Genomic DNA, 18,795 nt, shown 5'->3' on the forward strand with positions numbered 1-18,795 from the left:
TGACAAGCCAGGATTTTAACCCATGGCATCTAGCTCTAGGCCTCCGTTCTCCTAACCACTCTTTACATTTCCCACCAAGTGCCAAGCATGGTATGGAGCTCCATTTCTCATGCTCACTGTGCAAGGTAGGAATCGTTAGTTCCCTTAACAGATGAGGAAACGGAGGGCCCGAGAGGTTTAGTAACCCACACCAAGACACACAGTCAGTAAGGAAGAGAGCTGGGATTCAGACCGAAACCATCCAATACCAGAGCTCTGACCTCACCCACTACCTCAACCAAGTCTAGCACACAGCCAGGGCTCCGTGAACACTAAGGGAATGAATAGAATGCCTATGGTATTTTAGCAATAAAGTCAGAGACCAAAGAAAAATGCAAGCTCTTGTGTTGATGTAGATGGAAAATGAACTTTCCTAATGTCATCCCGGCTTCTTTCAGCCAACATTGGACCCTGTGAGCAAGATGTGGTGCTAGGGGCTAGGGATGCTCCGGTGAATCTGGAACTTCATTCATTCATTCACTCATTCATCCCCTCCCTCACTCACTCACTTGTTCATTCAGTGACTGTTTACTGAGGGCCTGGTCTGTGAGTGCCTGGTCAGGCTCACTTTGCAGGGGAAGGACAGATGTGCATGCCAGCAACTAAATGAGAAGGTGTGACTGTCACTGCGTAATGTCCCTTTCCATCTTGTCATTCATCTTAAACCACTGGTCCTGGAAATGAACTCAATGAGGCTGAAAATAGTTTGAAAAACCCTCTATCTAGACAGGCATCTGGTTTAGGGGAAGTATTATTGGTGTTTACACACTTCTGTCTGAAGACTCTAATGCATCATTTGCTGATGGTAATTAGTATGCATCAGCGGCCACTTTGCTGGTCTTTTATCACTGTCCCCACAAACCGCGACTCCAGGCGAGCAGGAGCAGCTGGGATGAGTGGCCGGCAGAGTGCTGTCTGAGTGGGGTCTGAGGACCCGGCCATCGTTGGTGTGTGCCCAGCTTTCCCTCCTGAGACCCTGGGAGAGAGGGAACTCGGCTAGATTCCGCAGGTGCCCTGGGAGGCTGGGGTGGGGGTGGGTGCTGGTGAAGATCCTGGAGAGCCCAGAAGAACTTGCTCCCAGACCCGCCTCCCAGAACCAGCCTGAGTTCCCGCCCCAGGCTTACTATCCCAGAGGGTTACCAGGGGCATGTCCACAAGTCCACCCTCCTACGTGTCACTTCTCATAACTGTGTGGGTAACCCCTTCTTAAAAATATGTTTTTGTTGATTTCACAGAGGAAGGGAGAGGGAGAGAGAGAGAGAAACATCCATGATGAGATGCCTCCTGCAATTCTCTACTGGGGATTGAGCCTGCAACCCAGGCATGCGCCCTGACCGGGAATTGAACCGTGACCTCCTGGTTCATAGGTTGATGTTCAACCACTGAGCAACACCGGCCGGGAAAGATCACCCTCATCTCAACAGCTACCAACAATTTCTCTCGTCCTTTTCAGCCTCTGTAAAGGACGGACCCTCTATTCGGTGGTGCGGGACGCCAAGATCGTCTTGGATGTCAATAAAACCAGGCAGATTGCCCAAGAAATTGTGAAGGTAACATAGGGTCTGGGCCCCCACCCTCCCTGAACCTCAGAAAGACCGTGCCCCCTCTTGGGACTCACAGTGTGGCTTCAGACCAATAGTCTGGGCTTAAAAGAAATCAGACTTGACTTGACAAATGTTATGCCAAGTGTATGTAAGAATTTTGCCCCAAGATACAACCATTAGGGATGGTCTCTCAGTGTTTGGTTCCTATCTAGTGCCTCGTCATCATGATAATTGGACATGTACAGGGACCAGGAGGGGAACATTCTCCTTGTTAGAATCCTTTACTCCTCAAGTCCTTGAATTCCCAGGTGTGTTAGCCATCTCTCTCTAGCTGCTGGGGAAACATCCAATTATTGGATGTTGTTTGGAATTAAAACAAGCAGGAACATCCTGTGTTTTCTGGCAGATGCCTCATTAGTCAGTTGTATCCGGTCTTTTATTTCCATTGGAAGTGTCAGGACTAAGGGGTGAGAAGCAATAAAAATGTAACTTCTCATAAAGGCAGACAAAACTCTAGACACCCACCCTTGAGCTGCACCTTCAACAGGTTCTTCTCCATGTTTTTGATGATCGAATCCTGTTATGTCTCTTGAGGAATGCAGTGTGTTCAGCAGGGGCAGGGGCGAGGTTAAGTAGACAGGAGCAGGTCTCCTGCAGGGAGTTATTTGTCAAAGAGGAATGGGGGGGGGTGTGGGGGAGACAGCTAATGAAATTCCTTTCTCGGGGCCCTCATCTCAGATTTGTTCCCACCCTCTTTCTTTTGGAGAGATCTTCCTTTGTTTCTAATTCAGGAAGCAGAAGAGCTAGATGGAGACAGTCGTGCAGTGGTCTGAGGGTGGTGGCAGATCTGTGCCTTGGGGACCCTGCTTGTTCCCACCTGCCAGGCCTTCTCCCACCCCGCCTGTATGCCTTTAATGTGGGCCCTGGTTCTCCTGCTGTCGTGTGGTCCCATGGGCAGAGCAGGGAGCGTGAACCAAGAACCCAGGCCACGGTGGCAGCGAGCACTCAGGTTTCCTCTGACAACCCTGTCGCCTTGTTCCTGGCAGGGCATGGGCTACCTCCACGCCAAGGGAATCCTGCACAAGGACCTCAAGTCCAAGAACGTCTTCTACGACAATGGCAAAGTGGTGATCACAGACTTTGGGCTCTTCAGCATTTCTGGGGTGCTGCAGGCTGGCAGGTGAGAAGTGGTGGGAGGGCTCAGAGGTACCGGGATGGGGAGTCATCCCAAATGGCTTTAGTGACCTAGACGTGGTGTAGCCTGAGGTCACCTAGCTGAGCAGCCAGGCCGCCCTGTGATGGTGCAGGGCCGACTCCCAGGCGGGCACCGAGCATCTCCAAATCCTGCAAAGCCCTGGCCTTGAGTTCACTGGAGGACTCTTCCCTCATCCCAGGTACTCACCCGGAAGTGGGAATCACCCAAGAGCCTCCCTCCAAGCTTCCTTATGAATCCATTCATTTTAGTGGAGCAGGACTTCAGTTAAGAGCGAGGGATTTAAAGTCAGACACGCCCGGAGCCCAGCGTGGCTTGGCCACTTACTAACTGTGACTTCAGTCAAGTCATGGACGTTTTCTGAACTTCAGTTTCCCGTCTGCAAGGAAAATGATGGATGGGTTGTGCTTGCCTCCGGGTCCTTGTGCGGATAAAATCAGATACCACATCCAGTCCAGCGCAGTGCCTGGGGCACAGGACACTACAAATAGTAGCTGCTGCTGCGTTGTAATTAGTATTAATTTGCATAGACCTCCTCAATATCACACAGGAGAATCATTAACCACCAGTTAAGTAATTAACTCTCAGGCGCCTCTCACCCCTAGAGCGAGGTGACCGTGTGAAAAACAGCTTGATCCCAAGTAAACAACCCATAATTCAGAAGGGCCGCCTGTGTGGCTTTTAATTTGGAAAGTGTGTGCATACACACACACACACACACACACACACACACACACACACACACTCCAGGCCCAGCGTATTTTCGTGTTTTCTCTAACAGAGCCCCACGTATAACGAATGGCTTCCTCCTCAGAGAGGCAGCCTCTCTCCTTCCTCTTCAGCTTCTTCCCTTTGAGAATAACTGGTGTCTGCGCTGCACCCAGGCCTCTCCCAAGTGAATTTGGTTCACGCTCCGTAATACCTTGAGTCTAAGTCCCACCGTCCGAAGTCGGGTGAGACGTGATCTGGTTCTTTCTGTGTGATGTGGAAACGAACAGAAGCTTAAATTTCTTTTTTAGATTTTACTCCACCCGCCCCCCCCCAAGTTCTCGCAGTCTTCAAAACCATCTAGATAGAGCATCTCAGATAAGAAAATAGGCAGAAAATGATCAAATACATCGGCAAGGAGCGAGGTGGAGAGAGGCCTCAAGTCAGAACCCAGAAGCCAGGCGGGCTGGCTCCCGCGGGCTCCTTCCTTCCCTCTGCCTCCCCGGCAGCACTTACTTCGAGGTTTGCTGCGTGGGGACCGGTACACTCCCCCCGTTGCCATCGCCACTGCCCCTCTTTCTTGGATGGCATTCTTACTTTGGGTTCTACTCTCAACCTCATTTCTGAGTCCTCAAGATAAAAAACACATCCGTAGGTAGTACCGAAGCGCACTGATTGTGTGGCCCTGGCAGCTGACACAGCCCTGTGCCAGGCCTTCTCTCCCTTTCATCCCTGCACTGACCATGTGAAAGTATGTGCCCATTTTGTAGGTGGGAAAATAGAGACTCGGGTCTGCTCAAGGTCACAGAGCTGGTAAGCAACAGATGGGTCCTTAAATCCCTGCCAGTGGCTCCATTCCACAAGCAAGAACTCACTGGCCTGCCACCTCAAGCGCTTGCTAATGGATTCGAGTCCTGTATTTGCTAGCGGGTGATGTGTTCTATCCCGTCTGCTGTGTAGGGCACAGGAGCAAGTCATGTGTCACTGATGGGGAAAGAGTGAATTTGGACCATTTCCTTATTTTATGTAGAAATTTGAACAGTGATCCTCAGCTACGCTCTCCCTGTCCTCCCCGGGACATTTGTGATGTCTGCAGACATTTTTAGTTGTCACAGCGGGAGAGGAGGTGCTACTGGTGTCGAGTGGGTACAGGCCAGAATGCTGCTCACCATCCTCCAGTGCGCAGAGCAGCCCCACCCAACGGACTGTCCAGCCCAAACCAGAACTCAGACTCCTGCAGCCCCTCGCCAGGCTTCTCCCGCCCCCAAGCGAGGTCTGCAAGACGACTTCAGGGAGGATATGAACAAACATTTTCCATATTAATTTTAATGTGTACTTAAGAAGTGCTAGTTTCTACTTAAGGTCACGTTAAAAGGTAATCTATTAAAATATACAGGAGTGAAAAAAATCCATTTGTTATAAATAATAATCTAGCGTAGCACTGTCCAAGGTGGTAGCCACTAGCCACAGGTGGCTATTTTAACTTTAATTCAAATAAGTAAAAAGCTCACTTCTTCAGTTGCATCGGCTGGATATCAGTTGCTCAGTAGCCAGGATGGCTAGCGGCTGCAGTATTGGAAGCGAAGGGTGAGAAAAGCTGCTCTCTGCTCTCGAAGGTGTTGAGCTAGGGCAGGACTCCCCGCTGTGGGATGTGAAGGAATGAGTTCAGGGGGCAATGCCTCACGCCTTGTGGAGCTCAGAAGCCTGCCCTGGAGGAAGCCTCCAGCCCAGCCAGCCTGGGGTTCCCAGCAGTAGCCTCACTCCTTTTTGTTTGTTTGTTTGTTTGTTAATCCTTATCTGAGGGTATTTTTCCCCGTTGATTTTCAGAGAGAGAGGAAGGTGAGGATGGAAGGGGAGAGAGAGAGAGAGAGAGAGAGAGAGAGAGAGAGAGAGAAGCATCAATGTGAGAGAGACACATTGATTGCTTGCCTCCTACACATGCCCGCCTGGGAATGGGGATTACCAGGGATCGAACCTGCAACTGAGATATGTGCCCTTGACTGGGAATCAAACCCATGGCCCTTCGGTGTGCAGCCAACGCTCTAACCACTGAGCAGCGTCAGCCAGGGCACAGCCTCACTCCTGATGGTTGGAGATACCCATCCCCTTCTCCCACACCTGCCCACTCTCCCTGTATCAGCTGGCCCTTTCCTAGGAGAGAGGGGAAACTCGCAGGAGGTTGGATTTCATCTCAGATGGAGAGTTCTGCACTTGCTAAAGGTGCACAGTGAAGAAGGGAGCCAGCTTCCTGTCTCCTCCATGGATCCCGAGGACTGCTCATAGGTGCTGCCCAAACATGTCCACGCAGCATTGTTTATGGTGCTGGAAGGGGAGCCACCCAAGTCCCGCCCCCGCCCGGGTTGGATGTAAACATTTGAGTGGATACACAGGATGGCGTCATGTGTGCCACTCACACTGGTGTTTCTAGGTTTCTAGAACACCCCACACAGGGCCTGCCTGGGACCTTGGTCTCACTTTCCCTCCTGCCTGTAGTTTTCCTGTGCAGAGGGCTGGATCCTTTGGGTCATGCCCATCTTAGCTCACATTTTACCTAAAGCCAGCTTCCTCTTATCTTTGACACTTCCCCTTTCTAACCTTTTGTGCAATGCTTACCACCGTCTGTGTCTTTCCTGTTTATTTAATTCACTTGTCATCGCCTCTCCCTACCAAAGTTCCGGCTCCAGGAGGGCGGGCCCCGTTGGTCCTGTTCTCCGCTGGGCTCCTGGTGTGAGACAGCCTGGTGTCATAGTGCATGCTCCATAAATACAGCTGGTCTTCATCAGTCACAGACTCCGTATTTGCAACTCACCTACTCAAATGTATTGGTAACCCCAAATCCGCATTCACGGCCCATGCAGTCATTCAGGAGCATGCAGGGTGGGGAAGGATTGGAGTCACATGACAGGCCTGTTCCCCACTGAGGCTGAACAAAGGGCCACTCTTCCCTGTTGCTCCAGCGGCCATGGGGAGATGACCAGGGAGTGGGGGGGGGGGGGGGGGTGCCTGCCGTGCAGCGCAAAAAGCCCCAGCCCTGGGGCCAGCTGGCACTGGGCAGTGGGGCAGCTCTGGACAAGCATCAACACTCGGAGCCTCAACTTCTCTTGTGCAAAATAAAGAAAGCAGAATGGACCACACATTTTACCTAAAGCCAGCTTAGATGATGTATGTGAGAGGTGTCCTTTTTAACCTTCTGTGCAATGCTTACCACCGTCTGTGTCTTTCCTGTTTATTTAAATGTTTGTGGAGACTACAGAGCATGACTCCACAAGGATGAGAATCAGTTGTATTCATGGAATGCAGGGGGGAGGGGCGCCTCAGAGGCGAAGGGACCCACGATGGTTTGGGTGTTGCCTGTCTCTCTAGACCAGCCTTCCCTGTACCACTCCCAATGGGTCTTAGCCTCAAGTACAAGGCCAGGCAATGCCCCAACGGAGATGCTAGAAAGCCAGCAGAGATGGCACAGAGGCTGGGGTCAGCGCTGGGGGCCTGACCTCCCGGGGCTGCGACACAGGACTCACTCTGTGCTTTGCTTTCCAGGCGGGAGGACAAGCTGCGCATCCAGAACGGCTGGCTGTGCCACCTGGCGCCCGAGATCATCCGCCAGCTGTCCCCCGACACGGAGGAGGACAAGCTGCCCTTCTCCAAGCACTCGGACGTCTTCGCCCTCGGGTAGGCGCCCGCCCCGGCCTTCGAGAGCCTCGGCCCCAGAGGCCCGTGTCCCAGGTTTCCTTCGGTGCTTTTGGGAGGGACAGGGCACCTGTCTGTGGGGGCAAAGTGGCTGGGTTTCTGAGTGAGGTTGGGGGATCTGACTGGGGTGCAGGAAAAAGGGGGGCCCCAGCACATCTTCGTGCCTGGTTTCTAACTGGTTATGGGCCATGGCAGGCTACCTGGCTCATTCACAACAGTATGTCCGGTTTCAGCACAACCGCAGTACTGTGTGCAGAGTGGAAAAGAGAAGGACAGGATTGAGGCTGGTGACCAGTCCAGGCGGAGATGCTGGTGCTGTCCACTGAGTCAGTGCCGGCGGGTGTGGAAACTGGGAATGGAGACTCATTCAGAAATGGGAGCGATGGGGTTTGATGTGGGTGGCGCCCAGATTTCTACCTTAAGCACCTGGGCAGAGGGAAAGTTACCGCCTCACCAAGGTAGAGGGACCCTGGAGGTGGGGCAGGAAGGCAAAGAGGGCCGATTCGTACACAGTGAGTTTGAGCTGCCAGGGAGCTGGCCAGCGGAGCCAACCAGAAGGCGCAGAATCTGCATCTCGAGCCTGGGAAAGAAGAGTTGAGGATTGTCGGTGAGGAAAGGGTAACCGCCGTCCTGGGAGACAACCCGATGTCGTTTTTGTTTTGTTTTTAATTGATTTCAGAGAGGAAGGGAGAGGGAGAGAGGGATAGAAACATCAATGATGAGAGAGAACCATCGATGGGCTGCCTTCTGCACGCCCTACACTGGGGATCGAGCCTGCAAGCTGGGCAAGTGCCCTGAAGGGGAATAGAACCATGACCTTCTGGTTCTTAGGTCAACGCTTAAGCACTGAGGCTCACAGACCGGCTGAATGAGATGTCTTTGGAAGTGGAGAAGGGGGTGAGGATCCAGGACACTCAGCCCCGAGATGCGGGCCGAGCGCTCTGAGGTGCAGCTGGGAAGGCTTCGTGCTCCCCTCCCTCCAGCGGCCCGCTAACCCTCACCTGAGCCATCCGGGTGGTGGCAGGGCTGGGGAGAGAATGCTGGGGAAGCTGCCTGGGAAAGCCGCAGGCCTGCAGATGCGTGTAGATACACTGAGCACCCGGAGAGACGCTAGGCCGTCTTCCCCGGAAAAGGGCCCCACCGCGCCCCTCTGTAAAACCTGGGGAGCGGTTCCTGGCACATTAGGATGCTCAACGACTGTCACTTGGACCCCTTAGTGGCTGTCATTTTCCCTGATTCGTTTATGCCCCAATCTTTATCTAGTTAGAAACTGTTATCTGAAACCAAATTGCAGTAATTAAGTTGGTATATTTTCATACAAATTTAGCAAAAGAAAGAGGAATGTAATTAACAAAATGTACCGAAGTAAGTAATTACTTTTCCACGGGTGTTTTCATCTTCGGCAACTGTTATTTTTCTTTAAGTGAGTTCTCTTGCAAGTTGGGTGCAAAAGAAAGTTTTAAGGAGGCCTTCCTTCCTGACACTTGCATTCTGGTTTCCTGCCCATCAGATGCCTCTTGGCGCTTGGGAGCGCCATGCTCACGCATGACTTAGAACAAGGGGACTTTCAGAAGCGTGGTGAGCACTGCGTTAGGGCCCTTATGAACAGGTGTCATGCCCGTTCCCAACTGACAGGTGAGGAACAGGCTCCGAGGGGCTCAGTGACTCCCCCCATGGCAGGCAGGAGCTGGGAGTCAAACGGGGGACAGCCTCGAACCAGATTTGGTGCTTTGAACCAAGGAGTCATTTCACCACTCAGAACCCTAATTAACGATCATAAAACCCACTGAGGTGTTGTAAGGAGTAAGTGAGCAAACACCCACAGGGCACCCAGCCCAGCACCCCACTCCCGCTCCCGACAGCTTCCCTTTCTCCTTTCACATGAGCAGCGCCTGCAGCCTGCAGTCTGTCTGTGCTCCTCACCAGCCCTCACCCATCAACTACAGGGGTTGTCCTCCCAGGGAATTCTCTGCCCCGATTGCATGATGGGGCATAGGGTTGCCAGTCTAGCACAGTGCCCAGTGATGCAATTCTGTAGTCAGATGAACTTGTTACAACCACCTGTTTGCTATGTGACTTCAAGTAAGATAACATAACCTTCCTGGGCCTCGGTTTCCTCATCTGTAAAATGGGGATAATGAGCGTGCCTCCTGTTTTAAAATGGAGCTTTCATTATTATTCAGATACGATGAGGCCAATAGATTAGGGCAATGACTGCCATTGAAAGGATACTTTGTTACAGTTCCCAGAAGGACAGGGCATATGTACTGAGAAGTAAACACTCAATCAGTGTTACTGTTTATTGTGATGATAAAACCACCGAGCACCTTAACTTGAGAACTTCCTGAGCATCTAAAGCAACATCCCAGCACCTGAGCGGCAGCACCCCTCCCCGCCCCAGAAGGATGAGGTTGGCAGGGAGAAGCGATGCTAAGGGGAAGTGGAACCCTAGAAATAGCCCGATTGACACAGTCCTCTGATTCAAAAGGATAACGGGGTGCTTTGTGTTCTTTAAGGCAAATTTACACAAATTAGCCTAGATCGGAGGAAAGATCAGCTCCGAGGATGGTTTCAGAGAGTCCCTGAGTTGCGGAGCCTTGTTCTCAGTGAGCTTGTAACTGGACAAACAATGGATCCGTGCTGCCTGTCACTACTCAAGCCAATTAAGCAGAGACAGGGTTGAATCATATGTGAGTGTTTATTCCAGTATTGCCAGCAGTATGGGAGAGCAGCAGGTTAGCCACAAAAATCTGCTCTGCAGCCCACCATAAGCCAGCTGCTTATATAGGCATAAGTACAAAGGAAAGTAGGCAGAAGGGCAGTTTACAGATATGCAAAAGGCTAGGGGTCTTCAAAGGGCTTAGTGATATGCAAGGGCTGGGGTTACATGGGGAAATAGCCAAAGGGAGTGCCAGAATTAACAGGTAAGAAGGCTGGAGGTCTGCAAAGGCCTGCAGGTATGCAAAAAGGGCTGGGGACCTTCAAAGGGCTGGTGATTCTGGTTTCTGTAACAAATCTTTGTTAATCTTCCCATGATGACAGGCAGCTCCAAATGGGGAGGAAGGGCTTCGTCTCCAAGTCAGCTCCTGACAGGGTGGAATGTGCCTTCTTTAATCAGAATAAAACAATCACGGTTAACAGAGCCTGATTAATAGTTCTTACAATACTAGCTGGTTTCCCATCATTCTATTTCTGCCCCCTTTCAAGCTGAGACCTATCCACACGGAATAGCTCCAACACCCACATCCCAGGAGCACTCACATGGTCCTCACTGCCCCCCACACCTCCCAGCATCATTTATCCTGCCCAGCCTGGGCCCTGTCCATTCCCACGTGCTGCTCACCGGAGCAGACCTTTCTTCAGTCATTACACTGTCATTGTCTATGAAATACGTGATGACAAAATCAGTCCTTCTAGAACAGCCGTGGGCAAACTACGGCCCGTGGGCCGGATCCGGCCCGTTTGAAATGAATAAAACTAAAAAAAAAAAAAGACCGTACCCTTTTATGTAATGATGTTTACTTTGAATTTATATTAGTTCACACAAACACTCCATCCATGCTTTTGTTCCGGCCCTCCGGTCCAGTTTAAGAACCCATTGTGGCCCTCGAGTCAAAAAGTTTGCCCACCCCTGTTCTAGAATCAACCTGGCATCGAATTGCCCTCCACTCAGCATCCCAGATACACAGCCTCCCGTCTCTAACGGGGCAGGTTAGGGCGTCCAGGCTCAGGGAAGTGACGTGACCTGCCCAGCATCGTGCAGCCAGTGCGGAGCAGAACCAGAACTGAACGCAAGGCAGCCTGACTCTCAGACCGTTTTTCTTTCAGTTATTCTACAGGATGATTCACACTTAGAAAAACACAAGTACAAAAGGAAAAATTCCTATCCTATTCTATCCTATCACAGAGATAGCCACTGTTAACACTTTACAGTGTTTCTCTATTCTCTTGTCGATACATATATAATGCTTTTTTAAAAAAGAGTAACATATCTTAGACATAGTTTTTTTTCATTTGAAGTGATATATTGAGCATTTTTGTCCTGTTAGCAAAGTTTTTTTGAAATGTGTTAATAATGTAGGATTCTATGTCATTTGATGGGTTTACCATGATGCAGCCTGTTCCCTCTACTGAACACTTGCATCATTCCTGCTTTCTTCAATGTCATGCATCATGTTGCAGAGAACATCCTTGTAAATGACTCTTATATCCTTAATTATTCCCCTACATGGCTCTCTAGAATTACAGGCCAGAGGTCACAGCCACACTCTATTAAATTATTCAGGTTCTAGGGTTTGATTCATGTTAATCAAGGCACCAAGGCGGTATCCTGGGATAAGCATGACTCTAAGACACCAAGAAAGCCTTAAGCACAGCCAGGGAGAGAAACAGCCACCCTGTGAGGAAGAAAGTAGGGGACAGAGTGATCAGCCAGCAGGCTGGGGGGTGGGTGGGTGTTAGTGGGGGGATACGAGTAACATGTCACACCAACACCCCTTTAACAACGTCTGCCAACAGAACAATCTGGTATGAACTTCACGCCAGGGAGTGGCCTTTCAAGACCCAGCCAGCAGAGGCAATCATCTGGCAAATGGGCACAGGCATGAAACCCAACCTCAGCCAGATCGGCGTGGGAAAAGAGATCTCGGTGAGTCGGATGGTGCCAGGTCCTGGGGACAAGGGGAGCAGCAGACACCATTCCGGGCTTTCTTTTTCTTGTGTGCGAAGGTTGCAAGTGCTTTCCCAAAGGGTAACCAAAAAGCATGCCCACAGCCTTGTCCTGTAATGATTTGGAGCTTAGAAGGCAAAACTCTCTGAACCGTGCCTGCCGTTCAGGTTCCTACCATCAGGGACGCAGTAGCACTTGGCCAGGTTTTCCTAGCAGTGGACTGCTGAGTTAAGTAGAACCAGGGAATCCTTCTTTTTCTGTCAATTTAAAAAAGACATTCATTAAAATAGCACTGGTAATCTAATTTTAATTGCATCTACATTAAAAAATTTAAGGCATTGTCCAACTCAGAACAAGATATAAAGAAACAGAGAAGCCTGAGTATCTATATATATAAAAGGCTAATATGCTAAGTCTCCGACTGTCCGACCAGTTGCTATGGTGCACACTGACCACCAGGGGGCAGACGCTCAACACAGTGACTTGGCAGCAGCAGTTCTCAGGTGACGCACCCCAAAACCAGAGAGAAGGGAACCTGATTCCCCGAGGGGCCTCGTGATTCCACCTTCGGCTGTGGGTTATGTTGTTGCTGGGGCACTGTCGCCCCAAATCTGGTTTACTGCACACTTGCATTTGCATTCCACACCCTGTATGACAGCAACTTTGCAGAGTGCCGTCTCGCACTCTGGGACCCCTTGGGGGATGTCAGGCCAGGTCGAGGGACCCCGCTCACTCTGCAGACGCCAGGGAGGGACAGAGGGAGGTTGGCTCCAGGGCGTGTCCGGCTCATCTTGCCCAGCCCCGCCCCACCTGCTACCTTCTAATTAATTTCCTTTCAATGTTCATGAATCCGTGTACTGGGTCACTAGTATATTAATAGTCGTCCTCTAAAACATAGCACGAAGAATTCCCCTCTTTTTTTTTTAATCTTCACCGAGAATATTTTTTCCATTGATTTAAAGAGAGTGGAAGCGGGGGCTGGGGGGGAGAGAGAGAGAGAGAGAGAGAGACACTGATGTGAGAGAGCCACATCAATTGGTTGCCGCCCACATGCCCCCGACCAGGGCCGGGAGCCTGCAATCGAGGTATGTGCCCTCAACTGAAATCGAACCCAGGACCCTTCAGTCTGCAGGCCAACACTCTATTCACTGAGCCAGACCAGCTAGGGCGAATTCCCTTCTTTTGATCAGAGACAGATGAGTCAGGGAGGGGGTCATTATCTGGAATGCTTTTAAGGACTGCCTGCCTCTTAAGTTTCCTTTCTCAGGTTAGAATATTACTATAAGTAATTTTCCCCTCGATGACTTTGAAGGGCACTATAGTGTTGGGATGTGGATTCCTTTTCTCCCTCCCCGTTAAGAAAAATGTTCACAAACTCATTGAGAAGTATTTTATTGATCTTAGTGTATTCCAGGCCTTCTAGAATAGGGCTAACCTAGTCTGCCATATGGCCTAGAAAGTAGGTGAGTAGAAGGATAGGTGGATGGGTGGATGGATGAATGGGTTGGTGGATGGGTGGATGGATGGATGGGTAGATGGATGGATGGATGGATTGATGGATGGATGGATGGATAGATCATGGATGGGTGATTGGATAGATGGATGGATGGATGGATGGATAGATGATAGATGGGTGGGTGGATGGATGGATGGATGGATGGATAGATGATGGATGGGTGGGTGGATGGATGGATGGATAGATGATGGATGGGTGGATGGATGGATGGATGGATAGATGATGGATGGGTGGGTGGATGGATGGATGGATGGATGGATAGATGATGGATGGGTGGGTGGATGGATGGATGGATGGATAGATGATAGATGGATGGATCTTTGGATGGATGGATGGATGGATGGATGGATGGATGGATGGATTATAAATTCATGGATTTAGATGGGTACATGCATGATGGATGGATGGATGGATGGATGGATGGGTGGGTGGATAGATGGACGAATGGATGGATGATGGGTGGATGATGATTGAAGAATATGCAAGTGGGATAAATGGATATACAAATGGACAGATCCAATGAGGTTCTAAAGAGTAATATAGACATCATTTTTGTTAAATCATCACATACTGGTTTCTTTTAGGACATCCTTCTCTTCTGCTGGGCCTTTGAACAGGAGGAGAGACCCACCTTCACCAAGCTCATGGACATGCTGGAGAAACTGCCAAAACGAAACCGCCGCCTGTCTCACCCCGGGCATTTCTGGAAGTCAGCAGAGTAGGTCTTCTCCCTCAGCCCTCTCCCCACTGCCCGTGTCCTCTGGCCTTGGTCACCTGTTGCTCCCCTCCCCAGCACCTCCGCCAGCCTTCTCCTTCCCATGCACACCTCCCTCCCCCAGCCACCGTTCGCCCCACCAGGTTTCTGTTCAGGGGAGTCTGCTCTGGGATTTGGGCCCTCGCACTGCCCTGTGGCTACCATGCTACCTCATTGCCTAATTCTCTCCGGTGAAGGCTGATGCCCAGTGGGTGGAGCATCCCATGGAAGGCGGTACCCTGAACCCACCAAGCCCCCCATGTCAGGTATTCCGCGGACCCCTCCAAAAGGCCTAGCTTTCAGGAAATCTTCCCTCAAACTAGCAGCCTGTCCCCATCAAGGCAACGCTGAGCTCCCAGCATTCTCTGTTGCACAAAGACAGGCAGGGAAGGTTCTCCCTCCTTCCTGCCACAAGCGTCTCTGCCTTCCTCACTAGGAGGTGCCGGGCTGCTCCCTCCCCCTTATTCCTGGCTGGAGCGCAGTGGCTCTGGGACAATACGTGTGTCTCTCTCTGGGGACCTCCCTCAGTGGAGTGGTCAGTGCTAGAGTCCTTCCGAGGCAGCCGGGGCTTGTAATCTGCAAAGGGGACCCACCAAGAGGTCTTAGCTGCAGCTGGCGTGTTCCAAGGGCGTCCGGCTAACTCAAAACTCACCTCTCGGGTCTCAGTTCGCCCCTCTGGTGGTCACACCCGAGGAGCTGTGGTTTCTAGAATCTCTTATGTCTCAGCACATGGTGGGTTGGAGGAAGGCAAGCCTGTGTTCCAGAGACGTGCACCTCACATTTAATGTGCGTTCAGATCACCTAGGGAATTCTTATTCTGCAGGTCTGGGTGGGGCCCAAGATCTTGTATTTCCAACAAGCTCCGAGGTGATGCTGGGCGGCCGGTCCATGGGTCACCCTCTGAGTAGTGGGGCCTGGACCTCTGCTGTCCAATACCAGCCACTCGCCATGTGAGGCCACTGAACACTCGGAGTGGGGAGTGGAATGGAGATGGACTATAGGTGTGAAGTAGGAGAAAGAAGAGACTGCAGTATAATTTGTTACATTACATGGACAGTATTGGCTACATGTTGAAATTATAATGTTTTGGAGCTACTTAAATTAAGTAAAATATATCATTAAGATTAATTTTACATTTTAACTTTAAAAATATGATTAGAAAATTTACAATGACATAGATGACTTCATTTTAAACAGCTTGCTGAGATATAGTTCACATAGCATATAATTCTCCCATTTCAAATGTACAGCTCAGTGGGTCGGTGTGTAAGTATTTGTCCGTGTTCCTGCTTCCATTTCTTTTGGGTTGCACTGTACGTCCATTGCATGGCACTAGTCTAGATCATCATCACAACCACCAGCACAGTACCTGTCGTCTGGGTATCACTTACTAAACATGTGTGGCCGGTGCTATGTCAGGATTCTATCTGCATTACCTCATTGAATCCTAAGAGCCCCTCCCCCCGGGAGGTAGGTGCTAGTACTGTCACTGTTTACTTATGAGAAAACCAAAGCACACAGAGGTTAAGTGCCTTCCCAACGATCGCACAGCTAGTAAGGAACAGAGCAAGTATTAGAACCCAGGCTGGTTTAGACCCTGAATCCATGATGTTGACCCCTCCACTTTGCCAGCTTCTAGGCAAAGATTACCTGTGCACCTTCTGGGTCTCTTTCCAGAACCATCCTGGGAGATTGGGTACATACTTCTGCCCCTGATGGCCTAGATTCTGTCTCAGCAGTGTTCAGCAAAGCCTCTCCTCATCGCAGGAGTCTTCCCGTAGCTCCAGCCCTTACCAACCATTCTCGGCAGCTCCACACGCATGCAGGCTGGTACTCCAGCCCACAGGGCCTCCCCCGAGCCCACAGGCTGGGCGACCATCCTTACTTAGTCCAGAGGCTTTGTGCTCCAGTGGGAAGAGTTCTGGGTTAAAATCCTGACCCTGCTGCTTCCTCGCTGTGCACCCTTGGGCAAAACACTTAACCTCTCTGAACCTCAGTTTTCTCATCTGTTAAAAGGGTATGGTGTACCTATCTTGCAGGCTAGTCTCAGATTTAAATGAGATCAAGTATTGTGGCACTTGGCACAGAGTCTGGCACATAGTAGGACCTCAATAAGGAGAAGTCCCTTCCACCTTTTCTTGCAGAGGATGGGAAACAGCTCATCTCAAACTACCTGGCCTTGGAGAGGGTGCTAGGTCACAAAAGACAGCATCGTCAAATCCGTGTGACATTTTGCCACTCTCTCCCTTCTCTAGGCTGTGACCTTTGGACAAAGGGATGGAGCTCAGCGGCCTCAGCTCCCGAGCCACCTCTCCTCCCCTGCTCTGTCCTCTGCCAGCCTAGGAGGCCAGAGGCTCGCCGTCAGAGGGGACCACCCGGCCGGCCTGGGAGCACTGCACAACTCAGCTCGGTGGCTTCCCTGCACCCCAGACCTGTGTCCTTTTGCTCGGGAAGAGTTGGGGACCCCTGAGCTGGGACTCAGGACCAGCCAGGGAGACACGGAATTGATGCGCAAGGTGCGGGGCAGGTTAGGGAGGAGGGATGCAAACTGCGTGTGGAGTCCCCGGGCCGTGGAGACCAGGGCAGGAGGCCCAGGGAGCAGGCTCGCGGGACCCATGTGCGTGGACATGTGTGTACATGTGTGCGCGATGCCATCTGTGCTCGATTCCCCTTGACGAGCCAGAGCCAGGCGGCTCCGCATCCCAGTGTGTCCTGGGCTGTCCTGGGCTCTGTGCAGTGGGTCCCGGCTGAGCCCTCAGGGAACACGGGCAGGCGTGCGGGGCTGAGCCAGCTTAGCGGGGGCTACGGGCCGACCTGTGCAGAGGGACAAGCTGTTTCTTTGTCAACATCTGGTCTCAGAGGCTCCAACCCAAGCCTGTCTGGTTTGTGGCACCTCCCCACACAGCTCCCAAGTGCAGACAGACAGTCTCGCATGCCGCCCGGGTTCTGGGTCTCGCTGGGTCGGTTCCCAGACCTCCCACTCCTGTTCTGCGAGCACCGCCCTTTTGCCCCACCCTGCCCCTCTTCTTCGGAAAGCACAGTGGCTCCCTAGCGAGGATGACTTCTGGGGGCTCCTTTCAGTTCACCTTCATCCATGACACCCCTGAAGCCCAGGCCCTGAGAACTGGGGCCCTGGGAGGGGCTTCTAGAACATTGTTTCCCTTCCCTCTGCTTCGGCACTTACACCAGCTAAGGTTGTCGACCACAAGGACAGATGCGGGTTCCTGGGACGCATGTGTGTGGGGTTTTAGGGGGTGCACACAGCATCCTGCTTGCAAAGGATTTCCCCTCCCCTTCACCCCTAAAAAGTGCCATTGGGAGGCGAGGAGGGAGGCTGTTTCCAGCAGTTCTGCGTTCTCAACTCCAGCCCGTGCTGAGCCCCAGTTGCGTCCCTGTTACAGGGGGTTCTGTTTGCTCAGGGCCCTGCATTGTCTCTCACCTTCATGCCTGCCTGGCCGGTGACCTGCAGGGAGCAGGTCGTGCTCACAAAGTGGTGGGAGCCTCTGTATTATGTTCCTCCTTCTTTCTTTATTTTTCTGGTGTCTTTTTTTTTTTTTTTAGAGAGAGAGAGAGAGGAGGGGAGAGATAGAAATGTCAGCGAGAGAGAAACGTCAATGAGATGTCTATGTTCCTGACATTCCATACCTTGTAAGGGCAGGGCTCACATTCCCAAAGCTCTGGACCCCACTGTCTGATCCGGCATTAAAGGGAGCTCTGTCCCCAGGGGGGCAGCAGCAGGCAGCGTGCCCAGGGGTGGGGCGCGGCCTCACTGAACGCCCCGCGCACTGCCCAGCTTGCTTTTCTTCTGGTCACTACCTTCTCCAGACATCTCCCTCCAGAGAGGGAGCCCGACTTCAAAACCCCACCTGGGCTAGACTCAGCCTCCAACCAGGGGGAGGGTCTTCCCACCTTGGGCGACCCTCAGACCTGCTCGAGCTCTGGGGGCCACGCCTGCTTCCAAACTGGGAAAGTGATGAGACTAGAACTGTTTCCCAAGGCCGAGGCGAGGGAGCCCCTGTGTCTCCAGAGAACCTTCCCGCTGCCTGCCCAGCACTGGCACCTGCAGGGCCCGGAGGCGAAGGCCCTGTGGGCTCTTCTAAGTGGCAGTTCCTTTTCCAAGGACTTCTGTGGCTTAGCTCAGCACGTGTGTGTCTTAGGGGCATTTTACACACATTTGCACAAGCCCCTGCCTCTCCAGTGTTGCTGGGGGCAGCTCTTAGCAGCAGCTGCCACTGTGTCACCCAGCGGCCTGACCCCAGGCCTGAGCCTCGGCTCTGCCCGCTGGCCTCCCGAGGGCCTGAAATCCAACCAGAGCTTCTTGGGCCCAGGGACAGCAGTCCTTGTCATGGGCCTCTTGCTGGGAGAAGAAACGAGAAAGGGAGAAGCAGGCAGGGTCCAGCTACCCTGCAGCAGAAGTGCCCGCCCAAGCCGCAGCCTGCTCCTTCTCTCCTCTTGTGGCGGAGCTAACTAACTGGCTACCAGAGCCCTGGGCAAGGCCCAGTGGGACCTCCTAAGGCTGATTTCCCACCCAGTCACAGCACCAGCTTAAGATTAAGAACAGGGCCTGAGGGACCCAGGGAGGCACCCCAGCCTTCTCTGCACCCTTGAACTTCTCTCTTTGCCGACCATGTTTCCTGGGGCCCATCCCTGCTCTTGACTTTTCCC

General features: G+C 51.9%; 1 protein-coding gene across 1 annotated transcript in view; it reads left to right on the forward strand.

The window, feature by feature from the left end:
• The window catches only part of KSR2 (kinase suppressor of ras 2), a 258,784-nt gene extending 244,686 nt beyond the window's left edge, over positions 1-14,098 (forward strand). Inside the window, 5 exon segments of the mRNA XM_023760417.1 lie at positions 1,493-1,589; positions 2,630-2,763; positions 7,042-7,173; positions 11,710-11,839; positions 13,961-14,098. Of these exon segments, the coding sequence (XP_023616185.1) occupies positions 1,493-1,589; positions 2,630-2,763; positions 7,042-7,173; positions 11,710-11,839; positions 13,961-14,098 (631 nt within the window).
• The last annotated feature ends 4,697 nt before the right edge of the window (positions 14,099-18,795 follow it).

This window comes from Myotis lucifugus, unplaced genomic scaffold (genome assembly GCF_000147115.1).
Source record: "Myotis lucifugus unplaced genomic scaffold, Myoluc2.0 scaffold_181, whole genome shotgun sequence".
In the NCBI taxonomy this organism is placed as follows: Eukaryota; Metazoa; Chordata; class Mammalia; order Chiroptera; family Vespertilionidae; genus Myotis; species Myotis lucifugus.